The sequence below is a fragment of the Chinchilla lanigera genome, unplaced genomic scaffold, assembly GCF_000276665.1.
Source record: "Chinchilla lanigera isolate Chin_1 unplaced genomic scaffold, ChiLan1.0 scaffold00027, whole genome shotgun sequence".
NCBI lineage: Eukaryota > Metazoa > Chordata > Mammalia > Rodentia > Chinchillidae > Chinchilla > Chinchilla lanigera.
The window spans coordinates 16,359,613-16,376,182 of record NW_004955428.1 but is presented as its reverse complement, the minus strand read 5'-3'; the positions used below and the strand labels follow the sequence as shown (position 1 = coordinate 16,376,182).

The window sequence follows — 16,570 nt, the reverse complement described above, 5'->3', positions numbered from 1 at the left end:
ACCCTGCATCTGATGAAAAGGCTTAAAACGAGGGCAGAAAACTTATTGCAACAGCAAACCAAAATTACTGACTTTCATATATTTGAAAGGAGTACAGTATATTAATTCAAGTTACTCTGTTTCCACAAATTAGAAAAAGCCAATATTCTCAAGTATTAAGCTCTCAAAATCATACTGAAAGGTCTGAACAGTGATGACTAGTAGTTACTTTTAGGCAGTTTGGCTCTCTCATGGGATGGAATGGTTATGGAGATGATATGCATTTGATTTTTAAATCAAAATTATATGAATAGTATGTGCCAACTTACTTTCTTCTTCAAAAAACCCAGTTAAATGTAAGAAATGGAGAATAAATACAGTTATCCAGCTATAGCCTGTTTGCATCCCTCCCAAAATTCATGACTGAAAATTTTAACCACCAAGCTCACAATATTAGGATGTAAAGACTTTGGACTAAGTTATGAGAGTGAAATCCTGGTAAATGAGATATCAGCACCCATCTAAAAGACCTCAGAGAACCAACTTATCCAGTTCCAACCTGTGAAGCCAAGGTAAGAAAGTCTCATTAATGAACCAAGAGATAGAATGACTTTCTGTGATTTAGCAATATATTCTTTGTTCCCACATATTGTCCTGCTGTTCCTTTACTATACCGGAAACATCATGGTAAGAGGGCATGGAGGAACAGGAAAGCTCCTCACTGCATCACAGCCAGAGAAACAGGCAGACAGAGAGGAAGGAGATGGGAACAGGACACACCCTTCAAAGGCAGGCCCCAGTGACTTCCTGCTTTCTCCACTCCATTTAATCCATGGATGGGGCCACAGCCCTTCTCTAAACCTATGAGCATTTTAGACCAAACCATAACACTCCCACAGAGGTGTTACACATTCCCACAGGGCAATGTTACACATTCCCATTAAATACTTGGTTCCCAATGTGTAACAACTACGAGGTGACAGAAACTTTAATAGGTCAGCTTAATGGGACAGCTTCAGGTCACTGAGAGCCTGCACATGAAGCCACTTTTTCACTTCCTGACCACAAGGTGACCAGCTTTGCACTGCCATACACCCCCTCCCCGCTGCCACTTGTTACCCCTCCCAGAGGCCCAAAGGCAATAGGGTTACCTGACCAGGAACTAGAACCTCTACAACGTGAGGCACAGTAACCGCTTTCCTTTTCAAGGTTGACAACACAAACTAACATTCCCAGATTAGCCATTCTGAATTCTCATTGTCGGGGAGGGGGTACCGGGAATCAAACTCAGGACCTTGGGCTTCCCAGGCAGGTGCTTGTGCCGCTGAGCTATATCCCTGGCCCTCCCATTCTGGATTCTAATGCCTGAAATCTCACTACTATCGGGTAAAATTTAGCATCAAGACATACATTTAATGGTTGGGACTGTGGCTCTGAGGCAGAGTATGTGTAAGGTCCACTCACCTCCCAAATATCCAGCGCTTCCCAAACTCACTTGGGACACATCGGACTACCATGTTGTTAACAAATTATTAAATTCTTTCCAAAATGCAGGCTTTAAAAAATGTTTTCATGAAAGATGAGAGGTAAAAAATTAAAATACTAACAACTCTAATCAATGTATCTTCTCCTGGGGGGAACAAAACTTAAATCTTATCTTTGTAGGACCAAAATTATATGTCTAATAAAATATATGGAACAGGAGAAACAGAAATATAATTAATTATCAGTAATAGAATAGTATCTATTCACTTACCAAAGAAACCAAAAATCTACCAAGTATAACTGATAATTCAAAGTGTCAGGAGTTTGGCCAAAATTTGTCTCTTTTGAGTACAAGACTGTAATAATTTCGTATTTTAATGAACTGTCTACCTTTTGCTAAAGCATAACAAAGAAATATGGAATATAAAAACAGAAAAAAAAGAAAAATATAACCAAAGATTAGGTAAGCATTCTACAGTACCAGAAATAGAAGCATAATTCTGCATAAGGTCTAGCTCCCCCAAAAGGTGTGCAGGGGCAGCCTGGAGGCTTGGAGGTGGGTGTAGGAGGGGCCCCCACTCCTCAGGCTCTCGCAGCACTCAGGCTCATTGTCTAAACCTAGTGGCTGCAGAGGGGCTTGTCTTATTCACAGTGGAAGAAAAAAGAAATAAAAACATGGGGCACTCAAAGCTGGCCTTGATGGAAAGAGCCCCTGGATCTAAAAAGACCTTCATTCAATTCTGAACCTGTAAAACTGCTCTATGAGCCTGGAGAAGAAGCTGCGTATTTCAGTGTTTCGCCTCACTCCACATCACACTGGGGATGGGCAGCGCTGAGGCTGCCAACTGGCTAGAAAAGACCCCAACACACCTGTACTCGGTGAGATGCTGATATAGGCTAATGGGCCCACCCAGCTCCGAGGTGGCTTTTAGTATCTATCTTTTTTACTTCTTAGCCAAATAAATGGCCTCCTTTGATTTGGTCACTGTGGAGCAGGCGAACCTGAGTGTATGAACTTAAGCGGCTGGTAACAGGCAATCAATAATCAGAGCAGGAAGACCAAAAAGGTAGGAAAGATGATAATAAGAAGATCCAAAGAGAAGGAGAGGCAAAAACAATACTCAAATGCCCAGAACGAAGGCCGCAAACTCCAGAATCAGAAGGTGTATTGACATCCAAATCAAAGAAATTTACAACACTGCCAAAAAATGCAAAGAATATGTATTTGCAATTCTCAGAAAAACAAATGTGGGGGTGTACAATTAATTTTTTAAAAAAATTTAACAAGCAAAAGCATAAATCCAACAAAATGGGAAAGAACCAGGGAACTCTCGTTCATAGAGACTCTAGCAGGATAAAGGTGGGAGGATCGTTGGGAGTTCGAGACCAGCCTGGGCTACACAGTGAGCTCAAGGCCAGCCTCAGCTGCATATCAAGACCTTGTCTCAAAAAGACAAAAAAAAAAGTAGTAGGTGGGAAGCAGCACAAAACTCCCATGAAACTACTTTGAAAAAAATAGATAAATTGCAGATTCTGTATTTTTAAAGATACAAGAGAGCTGTTGAAGCAAGAGAAGGAGATGAATTAGCACTCTGGTGAATAGGAGCTCTTCAAAGAGAGTGGAAAAATGACCTGCTGGTTTCTCCCCAGGGTCACTTCCTGATTTGGGAGGCATATGGTAATTATAAGCACAAACTAGGAATTTGGTTAGGCCCACCCTGAGGGACCCTACCAAGGGAACAAACCAGCAAGGCTTTTTGGAGGTCAGTCACGATCCTTTCAAAGAGCAAAGTGCAAATTTGAAGTGTCCTGAACATAAGATTAATTTTCCCCAAGGTACATTTACTAAATTCTGGGCTGTGCTTAAAAGACTGGGGAACTAGGCCAAAAATGTTTAAGAGCCAACACAAAATCCTTATTGTCTGTACGTTGGAAACAAAATTCTGCTTGCTTTAAACACAAAACTCAAGAGATTTGTAAGTATTTAAAGCTAAAAGGGGCAGGGAGCTAAAAAGCTAAACATAAATGTTACTGGAGAAAGAACTGAATTACTAAGTCTTAGGGGGCTGAGAGGAGATACCAACAGGCTCTGGATCAAAAGCTTGGAGAAGATCACATCAAAAGAACAGCAAAGAAAGAGAGGTCTTATTTGAGCATCACCAAGCAGTCTGGTCCAACTTCATCCCTAGTTGCATCGGGCCCTCAGCCTATCTGGCCAAACAATGGGAAAGACTTCTCTGATAAATCGACATCGTCCTGCACTCTAAAATCACCTAACACACTGTCTGACACACAAATTATACAGAAAGAAAGAAGTGCTAGCGACCACGTTGAGGAATGGAGACTCAAATGCACACTACTACTCATAGAAACTGACGGAATTTCAAAGGCAGTCTGGAACCACCTCATAGACTAGAATTTGAACATACAGACTATAAACCAGCAATTTCACTCCTCACTGCACAAGCTGGAATCACCTTTGATATGGTTTATATCCGGATGTCACCCAAAAGCTCCACAGGGCTTCTGGAAGGTGACTGGATTATAGGACTTACAGCTGACTTCCTGCTAGCAGGATGGGTTCGCCTGGAAGAGCCAGGTCATTGGGGTGTGGTCCGGGAGGGTTCATACCCTTTTCAAGCTCCTGCCTTCACTCTCTTTGCTTCCCCAGCACCTTGAGGGGGGCAGATTTCTCTACTGACGTCCATCCACCAAAACTGCCTCTACCTGGGAGCCAGTTGTCCACCGCTACAAACTGTGAGCCACTTTGACCCCCAATTAAAGGAGGAGAGGTTTAAATCTCAAGTACAGGAAATATTGATAGAGGTAACTCCCATAAACAAAAGTTCTCTGGAGTCCTCAATAGTTTTTAAAAGTGTAAGAGGGAGTCTAAAACTTGTTTGAAAATTATTTCTACTAAAAAAACAAGAACAAAACTCAAGTATGTAACAAGTATGTGCATATCTATGTGTTTACTCTTCTGGTCAAGCTATATAGTATGGACTTAAAAATTAAATTGATGGGCAACATCACCTACAGGGTGTGACATCAGAATTACGAAGGATACACAGAAGTTTCAAGTGTGGATTATTTAAAACAGAACACAAAAATCCAGATTTGAAAGAAATATGGCAAGAATGGGCGGGTACCTGTAGATCTGCTTTTCTGTGGGTACATGCAGATCTACTTTTCTCCTACCTAATTCAAATACTGTGGGCAGGAAGAGCAATCCACTATGTGGCCCACAAATTCCTTCTCTATAACCACATACTTCTCCCTTTGGTGCCATTAAATTTTTCCTTTCAGTTCCTGTGAAGTCCATTATTTGCAAGCTGTTCCTCTGAGCAGCAAGTTAGCACACATGTTAACAGAAATTAAAGCTCGCAAGTTTTTTCCTCTTTTCAAGTGAGTATGATTTTTTAAGCGATAATCTCTCAGAAACAGGAATTCCACAGATGAAACTAAGCATTTATGAAAGAGAAGTAAAGCAGACCTGAAATCTGATACTCTTAAAAATATTTTACAGTTGATAAAAACTAATTCCAACATGAACTGAAAAGACACAAATAAAGTAACCAAAATATTGCTTCTTTTCATCCATAACTATATAATCTATGTCTATAAACTGCACCACAAAAAACCCAGAATATTTTAACACTGAATGAAGTTAAAACAATACAAATTATCAGCATTACCAAAATTATAAGGTTTTAAATTAAAATAACTAGTTAATGACTTCCTATAGAGTCTAAATCCCAAGGACATAAAGAAAGGTATGTACTCTGCTCATTCCAATGGGTAAAAGAAAATTAAATTTTAAAAATGTACCAAAGAATTCCAGAAAAATACTGAAAATTAAGAAAAAAGAAAACAAAGAGATGATACGATTTAGGAAAGTGACTGAGGGATGAAGAGGTCACTCTGGGAGAACGCTTGCCTAGCACATAACAGTGCCTACGGTCCAATCCCCACCACCACACACACAAAGACAGGGTGGACGGACTTCCGCAAATGGGTGAACAGGAAGAGCTCTCGGAGGAGGAGATGTTACCAGCAGCACCTAAGTGATGACAGGGTAAGCAGCCACTTGCAAAGCTGCTGGATGAAGAGCAATGAACTGGGTGAAAGGCACAGTCAAAGGCTAAGCAAAGGCGAGACCACAAAGGGTATGTTTAATTCTAAAGGTCCTAAGAAGATATTGGAAAGTTTTAAGCAGGGCAGTAACACGATCAGATTCGTTAACTGTCTTGTGAAGATACTGGGAACAACAACAGCAACAAGAGCAGTCAAGAGGCCACTGCAATAGTTTAAGCAACAGACAACAGACTCGGTGCGGTGGAGAGGTACACAAGTAGAGGTATTTTTTTCATCTTGGCTATAAAATAAAGAGTAGCTGATGGGCTGAGTGTAGAGGATGAGCATAACTGAAATGACTCATTTTTAATGAAAAATAATGACCTCCCATTTGACATATTTTCTTATGTTTTCTGTTGTTTTTAGCAATTTTCACAATAGCGGTGTATCAAAATCCCAAAACTCAGCGACTTTAAATAACAATCATGTCTACTTCTTCCGTGCCTATGCATCTGCTGTTCTCCACCAGATGCTGAGTCAAGCTGCAGGTTGGGGCCAGGTTGGGGCCTGTCTCCACACCTCGCCTAGTCCTTGGGCAGGAGGTTAGCCAGACCACGTCCTTATCCTGTTACATTTCCATGGTAATGGCAGAAGCACCAGACAACAAACCAACTTTAAGCCTTGGGTCTGCTAACATCTCACTGACTGAAGCAAACCTATCACATGGCAGGAGAAGTACACTTCTCTAAAGGAAGGACCTGTAGCTTCATACGCTAAAACCATGGATACAAGAAGGGATGAAGAACAGAGAAAATAATTCAACCCATCATAGTGTCTACGTGTTCAAATCATGAGCCTTATTTGTAAAAGGAACTAGTTTTTGCAAAGCTCCAAATCATTCTTCAAAATAACCACAAGAAAGACAGACTTGGTCCCCATCATGAAGCAATTAAATGAGCATTTGAAACTCTATTTTACTACTAAAAATTACATTTAGCTATATATGTGTTATGTTTTGTGTCTGGGTGTCCCTCCAAAGACACATGCAGTCAGGGGGCGGGCTTCTAGAGTTTGTGATTGCTTCATGGGTGTGAGTGCTACACCAGCCCTGGGGCAGATAGTTTGCATATGTAAGGGAGGGAAAGAGGCTGCTTGCCACCTCTCCTCCCTTTTTGCTCAGGTTGCTTTTGCTGTTTTCCCGCTGCCAAGAACAGTTGCCCTCTTCCATGTGCCACTCTGCCTTGGAGCCAGTCAAGTATGGACTGAAACCTCTACAAACTGTGGACTAAACAAACCTTTCCTTCCTTAATTTTGGGCATCAGGTACTTTGTCTCAGCAACAAGAGAAAAGTAACAGAGACAATACGTTTACAATAAAAAGAAAATGTCATTAGGACTACTTCTGAGATTAGAATAACATCCTAGAGAACAATTAGTTTGAAACTTTAAAAAATTAAAATTATATTAGTCAACCAGTGAAACATCAGTGAAACAACTAGAGTACAAAGACAGGCAACCAACCAGAGCATACTTTAAAAGAGATTTTTCTTTTAAGAACAGAAATATAAGTATTTTTCCTCATAAAATTAAACCCTTTCACTTCATAAAATTAAAAAATACAGCAAATTGGCAAAGCAAATGATTAGAAACAAACTTAAAAAATTTACAAAATATAACAAAACATTCACATCTTTGCTGAGTATATGAAGTTACCAGACATTAAGAAAAATAAAATATAGACTCTTACTTGTCTATATCCCCTACAAGCTTTAACACTGCTTAGTATGCTTTAAAAATATTTCTTAAAAGAATGAATGTGCTTAATATACTCTGATGAGGTTACAGAAATATGATCTATACTTCAGATGAGACAGGACTAATCATCAAGAAATTTTAAAACTAAGCAAGGAAATTTGAACTTGGTATGCAGGTTATCCTAGGCTCAGAATGACCTAATGAAAGCATCAAGTAACTGAGCAAAATGAATTAAATAGACCAATGAGAAATAGGTGAATAAAAATTCTAGAGTAGAGAAAGAGAATTTAAGAAACACTCCAAGAAAAACATGAAGTATCTAAGACTAGAGTCATGTAACAGAAAATAGTCAAAAACAAACTTTAGACTGGGGAAATACTTCTCAAACTTCAGAAGGTACAGGATTCATTTAGGAGCCTTATTAAAAGGCTCATTGTGATTCAATAGACTAAGACTCTCTCTTTCTAACCGCCTCCCATATGACGCCAATACTCCTATTTTAAGATCACTTTTGAGGAAGAAGGGCCTTGGAAATAAAACTAATTATAGAACAACTTAGATAGAGTCAGTTTTCCCAGAATTCCAAATAGTAATCAAGCTTCATATTACATGCTTTCTTACCATCCTGTGTCTTTTCCCCTATGGGGAACATTTATTCCCAACATTTAAAACATGTAAAATCCCTTCTACATTTATTCTTGTGGTCATTAGTTCTTCGTATTTCCTCCCACTTAACTCAAGAGTCCTTCTTATAGCTCATCACTTTGGCTCTGAAACTTAGCATACAGCTGGTACGCAGCCAGCACTAAGTATTTAACAAATGAACAGAAAGACTAGAAGAGAAGAGAGTTGAAACATACAAAAGTCAAGAAAAAGAGATATATGTTAACCAGAACAAAGATAAAAGCTGTTGATATGGATTTGATTGTTATTAGATATGTACACTGGTAGGCATCTAAGTAAACAATAAGCTTGTAGTTTTTATAAAGAAGGCGTATAATAAAGTTTTATGGAGCAAATGCCCTGAGCGAAGCTAGAGGAAGAGCAAGCAAAGAATGGTGTTAGCATGGGACACCAAAAGGAAGGAAGTACAGACAATGAAATATTAAAAAATAGACCATCTACAGCTAAAGGTAGATTGGGCCATAAATTCAAAGACAAGTACACATAAATATTCTTTTGTAAATATGTGGCAAAAGTAGTAAGATTTCAGGGGCTGGGGATTTAGCTCAGTGGCAAAAGCGCCTGCCTGGCAAGCGCAAGGTTGTGAGTTCGGTTCCCGGTACCAGAGAAAAAAAAACCAAAAAAAAAAAAAAAAAAAAAACCAGAAGTAAGATTTCAGTAAGTATCAAGGTAATACAGAGGAGGAAATAGAGACATAAATTAAAGAAATTGGATAGCAAATTTGGGGAAGAGAAAAATATATTGTTTCTTTTTTGCGAAGACTGAAAAAATACCGTGAAAATGCCTACAGAGGTAAGGCTGGCAAATGGAAACAAATCCTGGTATGGTAGAAGAGAGAGAGTAGGGGACTGACTCAAATCAGAGCATGAAGACAGCAGCTGATTAAGGTCCCGACCATTAATGCTTCAGCAGAATGGGACTCTAGTATTGTTAAAATTTCCAGGCTTTTTCCAAGAACAAACAAAAATCTGGTTATGTTTGTGAAAGTTCTTGCATTGGGTAAAACACAAAAAATTAACTTGCAGGGTATCAATTTATTCTGTGGTCAAAGAAAACAACCTGAATTATCCAAAGTATACAAAAAGACTGCACAAAGGGAACTAAGACTGTAGCTCACTTTCAGTAGATGAGCACGCAAGCAGGAGCAACACGTGACATCATCACTGTGGAAGTGATGATGGGCAGACAGCTGCTTCTGCAAATGATAGAGAGTACCAGGAAAGAAAGAGGGAGCTGACGTAGGGTACACACAAAAGATTTAAGGAAGGGAAAGATGGGGGGTTTGAATGAATGCAAGTCCCTCTTAGAACTAAAACTGATTTAACTCAAAGTTGAAAATAATTCAACTTAATGAATGATGATCTCAGGCTAAAAGAGAAATGTGTACATTTTGCTAACAAAAATACATCGATTCATTGTTTAACTTAAATTTGGAGAAAAAGGAAGTTACAGAGATTTTTAAATTAGTATTTAAGAGTAGATAATGACAGGTACCTTAGATAGTATTAGTTATACAAGACAGATTGTGGAAGTGGACTCTTTTGCCATAAAACACGCCACAAGAAAGGGAAGAAACAGAAGCCCCTTACGTTCTTCAACTTTTTATTGAGCGTGCCAAAAATACTTGGAGACAGTTGAGACAAGAGATACCTATCTGCCCACTTAAAACTATCTGGAATAATGCCATATGCATACATGCTAAGGAACAGACAGCAGGTTAATAAAGTAATAGTCACTATGCCAGTCTGGTCTAATTTAAATAATAAAACATTCTGACTTTCTTTCTTATTCAAGAGTTTCAGCTTCCTTTCAGTTAGGTCAGATATACTCTAGGTAGACAAACAGCATTATACACGCATTCAAAAGATAATTACTTCACAATATATGCAAAGTGTTATACAATGCAAAATGGTAAACATAAAAAATTCACCAAGCATGAATAATGTCATGAAGGAGCATATGTCTAATAGAAGAGATAACAAAAGATATATGCATAAATAACTACAACATAAGGTAAAAACTTACAGAGATATAAATGAAGAACCATAAATGCTCCCAGAGAAGGAAGAAAAAGTAATAGAATATTCCCTTTCAAGGATTCCTATTTGATATAAACAACAAATGTAACAATTTGGTCTCTGAGTTTGCAATCTCTGTCTAGCAAGCTATGCTGTTTTCCATCATTAACATAGTTTTCTGTTACTAAACTCTCAAAGCCTACATTCATTCATCTTTAATTCTTCATCACAATTTTATTCCATTTACACTTACTTTGTGCTATCCCTGATGATACTTATTTTTCCTAAGGGTACCTAAGACAAACTCGTGCTACGCAATATAAGAAAACTGATGTCATATATGGAGAAGTCATATTTGGTCTGCAGACTGTTAATCAAAAATAAAAGAAGGTAATGATACAAACATAATCAAAGACTTTATTTCCCAGTTCCATATCCATCTGAATCTCCAAAAGTTCCTTGGGCTCCATGCCCATTGAAAATAAGGTTCAGAAAAGAGTTTCCGAAAAGAAAGAAAGAGTTGAAGGAAACAACCATCTTCAGTGCTAGTTGACTGAAATAACCACCTTCATTTCTACTTCTAAACCAGACAGGACACCTAAGGCTACTAGTCCCACTACCTTTCAGTTCCTAATGCAGACTCTTGCTGTCTTGTCCAAAGTAACTGGAATTTGTTTTACACTTACACAGCTATCTAGGAGACCCTAACATTAACTCTAGGAAAGACAAATAAGAAAGAAAAATACAAACTCAAAGGAAGATGCAGAATTAAAGAAATCAGCCTTTAGTTTTCAAAAGAAATAAATGTAATCATTATCCACCTAGTTCCACTAACAGAAATGGGTTTTTAAAAAAAGTCAACCAACACTATTAGCTAAGAAGAAAATTAAAAAAGGATATCAACAAGAAATCAATGTGTTGTTATTCAACATTTCCTTGAATACACCCCATAGTTCTATTAATGCTAAAATATTCATGGGCACATAATCATTTTAATGAGTACTTCAGATGTCATTTCTTTTTATAGAAATAAGATAAACATTAAGGTTAGAATCTAAGCTCCATGAAGGCAAGGACTTTTGTCTGTTCTACTCACTGCTTAGCTGAACCCTAACACACAGAATGTTCTCAACACATAGCTCAGCTGAACTGTGTTTTAAAAAACTCTCTCATTGTCAGTATTTGCTATAAGAATTAATGAATGAATGTTAGAAGAAATTCTGTGACAACTAAATCTATGAAATATACTATGTCATGAAAGGGGAAGTGGCAATATGTAACTAGATCAAAATGACATTCTTCTCACTCTTCTTTGATATAAAGGAAAATGATTTTAATAAACCATTGATTAACAAGCTACCACTTAACCATATCATTTAATGTAAGTCAGTTTGCAGTGCTGCATATTGTTTTTCATTAAGTGTAAAACATACAAAATAATTAGGAAGTAAAAAGCAAAAGTAAATGGATTAGAAAGCATCATTACTGAATCACTTCTCTCCCAGTTCTTCAGCTTTATAGGTTTGTACATAACCAGGATATTTTCTTTGTCAATTTTCTATTACCGCTAAATTTGTACATCACGTCATTGGTATTATCAAATATTAAGAAAGTGACAATAAAACTGGTTTTGATTTTGTTTCGTCAAAAGTAAAAAAGATTTTACACCTCTTTTCTGACATTTATATTTCATCTCATCATATATGAACTACCTGTTTCTACTTCTACCTCCTTCAAAACCTGTTACCTTTTGAAAACAATGGGTCTTGACCTGTGTTGCCTACTTGTTGCCTACGTGTTGAATTACATCTACCTCTGCCTAAATAAAACATAATCCTATCGAAAGTCTCAAAAGGACTTCTTTAAGAAGTCAGCTGTCTTCACCCATTATCTTCTGCTACAACAAAACCTTCAGACTGGGTGCTTAAAAAACAATAGAAGTTCATTTGGCTCATAGTTCTGGAGGGTGGGCAGTCCAGGCGGGCAGGGTGCACCTGGTGAGGGGCTTCCTGCTGTTTACCATGGTAGTGTGCTAGCAAGCAGATACAGAAGTATGCACTGGGAACACAAAACGATTAGCATCTGCCATCAATCAGAAAAGCAGTACTGGTTTGGTTTTTACACACCACTCTAACTGCTGCTTCTGCTTCCTTTCAATTGCAAATCACAGGGAAAAAATAGGAGGAACAGCTGAGTAAGAGAAATATTTTTCAGGGGAAAAAAAAAAAATCAATGCTATAGTGAAAGATAAACTTAGGATCAGAATATATCAAAAATTTACTTATTAGGATTTTAAACATTTGAATAGGTATCAGAAATTTACATGTAAATTCCAATGAATTATAAATTTAAATTAGGTTCAATCTAGACTAACTTGTGAAAGTCATTTGTTTTAGGTGTTAACCTAAATTGGCTGAGGAAAATTACATATAACCAAGATTAAAATCTGGCTCACTGAGAAGAGCCAAATTGGAAGAGTTGTTTAAATACACAGATCTTGGTCACTTAACAGGAAAAGTTTCATATTAAAGACTACACTATTCCATACTGAATATTCTCCATCAAACCTGGCAGCTTACACTTGTGCAGTGCATACTAACAGACTTCCTCATCAATATACAAATGATGTAACAGTTTTAACCCTGAATTTGATGGCTACCAGCAAACGATAAAGATTTGTTCTATGTTTTATTAGATTGTATTTACCCATTAAAAAGTCTACAACTATTACACTTCAGAAAAACAAGTCCCTGTGGCTGACTTTCATAAAACCCCTTTCATGTTTAAATTCTAACTGCATTCTACAGTATCACTATCACTTACACAGTCATCTAAAAATCGCACTCTAAACACAGTGACACACTCCCTGCTTTTCAACTTTACTGTACATAAACTTCGACCATTCCCATTACCTTCTTCAGGGGCTGGGGATTTAGCTCAGCCGCAAAAGCGCCTGCCTGGCAAGCGCAAGGTCGTGAGTTCGGTTCCCGGTACCGGAAAAAAACCAAAACAAACAAACAAAAAAACAAACATACATTCTTCAAAAAATCCCTATAGTTTGAAATATATACAGATATAATTATTAAAACACCAATTCTGTCAGCTACCACCTTATAACCTTGGCCAATTTACTCAGATTTTCTGGTCCTCAGTTTCCTCATCAATAAAATAGGAATAATAATAGTACCTACCTCACACGATTATTAAAGTTAAATGGTTTAATATTTGCACAGCATTTAGGACAGTGACTAACACACTGTTCACTGTGACTATTAAGAAATACTTTGAATATTACTTTCCAAAATTTATAGATTTTATACATGATAAAAACAAACATTTCTGCTTTCACTGCTATTCGATTCCCACTGAAATCCTTCCTAGAGACCCGAGAGACACCTTCACACTGAGAAACACACACAGGACCTCCAGTGCACTGTAAATGCCATAATCCTTTAAGCACAAACTTCCACCTGCTAAGAACTGGTTACTGTGGCAGAGAAACAGGTATATGGTTAAATTAATTGAAGTAGAAGTACAAGACAATAATTTATCTGCTACTTTTTCAATGAGCAGCGATAAGCTAAAAATTACTTTCAACAAATGCTTTTTTTAACATACTTTGAATCTGAAACACTGAAAAACAATCATATAGACCAATCCATATATTATGGAAAGATGCCTAATTGAAGTTAGAGGAAAAAAATGTTCTTTGTACCACTCACTTGGGCTGGGGATATAGCTAAGCGGCTGCATATACCACTCACTTTAAGTACGAAATGATCCCATCTTTTCACAATTTTGTAAATATCACATCATCCCATCACCCAACTTTTCAAAAGAAGAGTAAATTTCAAACAACATGAATTATTTCAGATTCTCAGTGCCAACGATCTGTTAAAGAGTGTCTCTTAAAGAAATAGTACCACTATATTTCTATCACTAGTGGTAGAAATAGTACCACTATAGTCTACACTAAGTTGAGCTCCACATACAATAGACTTCACCCTCTCTGAAAACTGCAGCCTAGTGTCCAGGGAGTTAAAGGTTCTTCACAACCATAAGAACAAATCTCCCTCATCACTTACAAGTACTGTTAGAAAAGTAACACTCAGTTATTAAACAAGCATACTTACTCTTAATCCATATACTGTGCAATACAAACCTTAGTTTCTGTTGTTAAACTTAACAGCTGCAATTACAAGTACTGATTAAGCCCAAATGTACAGGACTGATAAAAATGCCTCACCACAAGATAAAAAGAAAAAACCCCAAAAAACTTAACTTTTAATCATTGCACAGCAACCTAAATGGTATTCTTACTGTTACCTTTTAAATGCTTCAGCTGGGTTCCTCTCGCATTCCCCAGGCTGTAAGAGGCTCTGGACGGCTGGATCTCTCAGTTTGTCCTCATATCCTTGGAGTAGTCCACTGCGGCAGATCTGAGTAACTAGGCTTCTAATAAACCCTCCAACACACAAAGTATCAGAGTCCTGGGCTTTGCAGAAATGGAAGGCCAAAGCCTGGCGGTGTAAGCCTCTCTGCACGCTTGCAGGTGAACTTGGCCACAAGAGCTCAGTGCATAGGGCCGTCTTGCCACTGCCAGGCCCTCCTATTAACAACACACCCCAGGCTCCTCCCTTTCCAGAGACAGCACTAGCATTATTCCCAGAATTCATCACAACGGGTGGTGTGTTGACAGCACTATTGCAGCAGTTTGTTTTCTCCTGGAGGCAATGCTGGAGCTTGTGGAAAACCCACTCCCTACAGTAAAACTGCTTCCCCTGCAGTAAACTCGTTTGGGCCATTTTGCAGACTTTCTCTTCCCAAGGGTTGGTCATAATAGGGTTTTTATCTTCAGCACTTGCTAGAATCTGGATACATCAACGCAAGTCTTTACATCCATTTGCACATAATTTGCATATTTAGTTGACTTTAAATGACAACAGAAACAAGTCACAGTAAAATTCTACAGCCACAGAGTCCATTTGGCAACACAATGCACATGACTTTATTTGGTTCCATATTCTTGATTAGCAGAGCACATATTAGATTTAATTGTTGAACTGATGGTGCCACAGCTCAGCAATACTCTCCCTGTCTCTTGATGGGCCATATAACTCCATGGTTGTATCTGGAGCTTATGTGATTGTAGACGTTTCAAGTACACAGATGAGACAATACATCTGGAAACTAAAGAGAAAGCCCAGTCTTGCAATTAATACAAAATACTTTCCTAGTTTCCAAGTGTTAATGCTGTATCTGAAATGCAGATGCAGAAAAGCTGCCCATTACCTTAAATGTCATCAAAGAGAATACATTTATACGGTACTTGGGTAGCTCTGTGTTTCTTGCTGGAGGGTGATCACTAACTCTACTAGTTCTTGCCAGTTTCAGACATCTGGGTAGCTGCCAGGAACTGTTTGAGATTATAGTCTCTTATGTGGCAGAAATGACAAACCACTGTTAACACCTCCTTAATTCAAAGCATTCAGAAAATGCAGTTTTCAAGACAGCAGATTCTTAATAAACCTGTTCACAGCTTCTTGGACGCTACGATGTCCAGGGAATCAACAATTTCTATAAGTAACTAGAAAGAAACAAGCAAAAATATCTTAGTACTAAATATGACACGTTAAACGCGTATTCAGCAAAGGACACAATTCATCAATTAAGGTAATCTCAAAAACTCACACTCTTCATCTCTGGCACTTTCAAAAAGTTGGACGATTACCCCCAAATTAATTCATTTTCCGCTTTGTATTTTTCTTTCTCTATGGTCCTGCTTCCAAAGCAGCTAGATTTTAATCAAGTTAACGTAATTTTTAAAACCTCCCTGTGGAAAGGGAGGAAGAAAGATACTTTATGCACATAGAGCAACATCCTTAATTCCAGCCAAAAAGCTCTTTCCAACTGTCTCGGCAGAACAGCGCCACTAAGGAAGCTCTATTAACTTGCACAGTAGTCAGTCAAGGACTCTGTCTACTTGACTAGGCTCACTTCTTTGTTGATAGTTTGCAAAATCCAGGGAAAGAACACCAGGGTTGCGGCTGGATAGGAACTGGTTAAAAAACAATAAGGGAAAAGGGGATGACTGCTTTTACATGATTACACGAATGATAAATCAAACATGAGTAAAAGGTGTATCCTTCCTTTCTCTGAACCAAGGACGGCGGTTCAGGAAGGGGGTCGGGAACAGACTCCCCATTTGGGCTGGGGGAACGGCTGCTGGGGAGAGTCCTCCGGGGAAGGAAAGGGACAGGAGCCCTGTGCTTCAGTGCTGGTGGGTGTCTGCCTCCAGTTCCGGCCTGGCTTGCAGTGCGAGACAAAAGGAACTCCGGACTCCCGGCGCCGGGAAACACCTAGGGTCCGAGCCGCCCGGGGAGCCACTGGGGGGCCACCTGGGAGCGAAGGTGCAGGGGCGCCGCGGCCGGCGCTTCCGAGCCCGGGGTGTGTCTCGTAGGGGGAGGGGGCCGTCCCCGCCGGTGCCGGACTAGGGGTCGCCACCCGATCGGGGTCCCGCGCCGCGCCCCAAGCCCTGCCCGGCTCCCGCTCCCACCGCCAGCCGAGCGAGGCGGA

General features: G+C 38.9%; 1 protein-coding gene across 1 annotated transcript in view; it reads right to left on the bottom strand.

The window, feature by feature from the left end:
• Ankrd50 (ankyrin repeat domain 50) overlaps window positions 1-15,581 on the bottom strand; it is a gene marked incomplete at its 5' end in the record, with an annotated part of 37,228 nt that extends 21,647 nt beyond the window's left edge. The window contains 1 exon segment of the mRNA XM_005386751.2: window positions 14,321-15,581. Coding sequence (XP_005386808.1) covers window positions 14,321-14,832 — 512 coding nt within the window.
• Window positions 15,582-16,570: the final 989 nt, after the last annotated feature.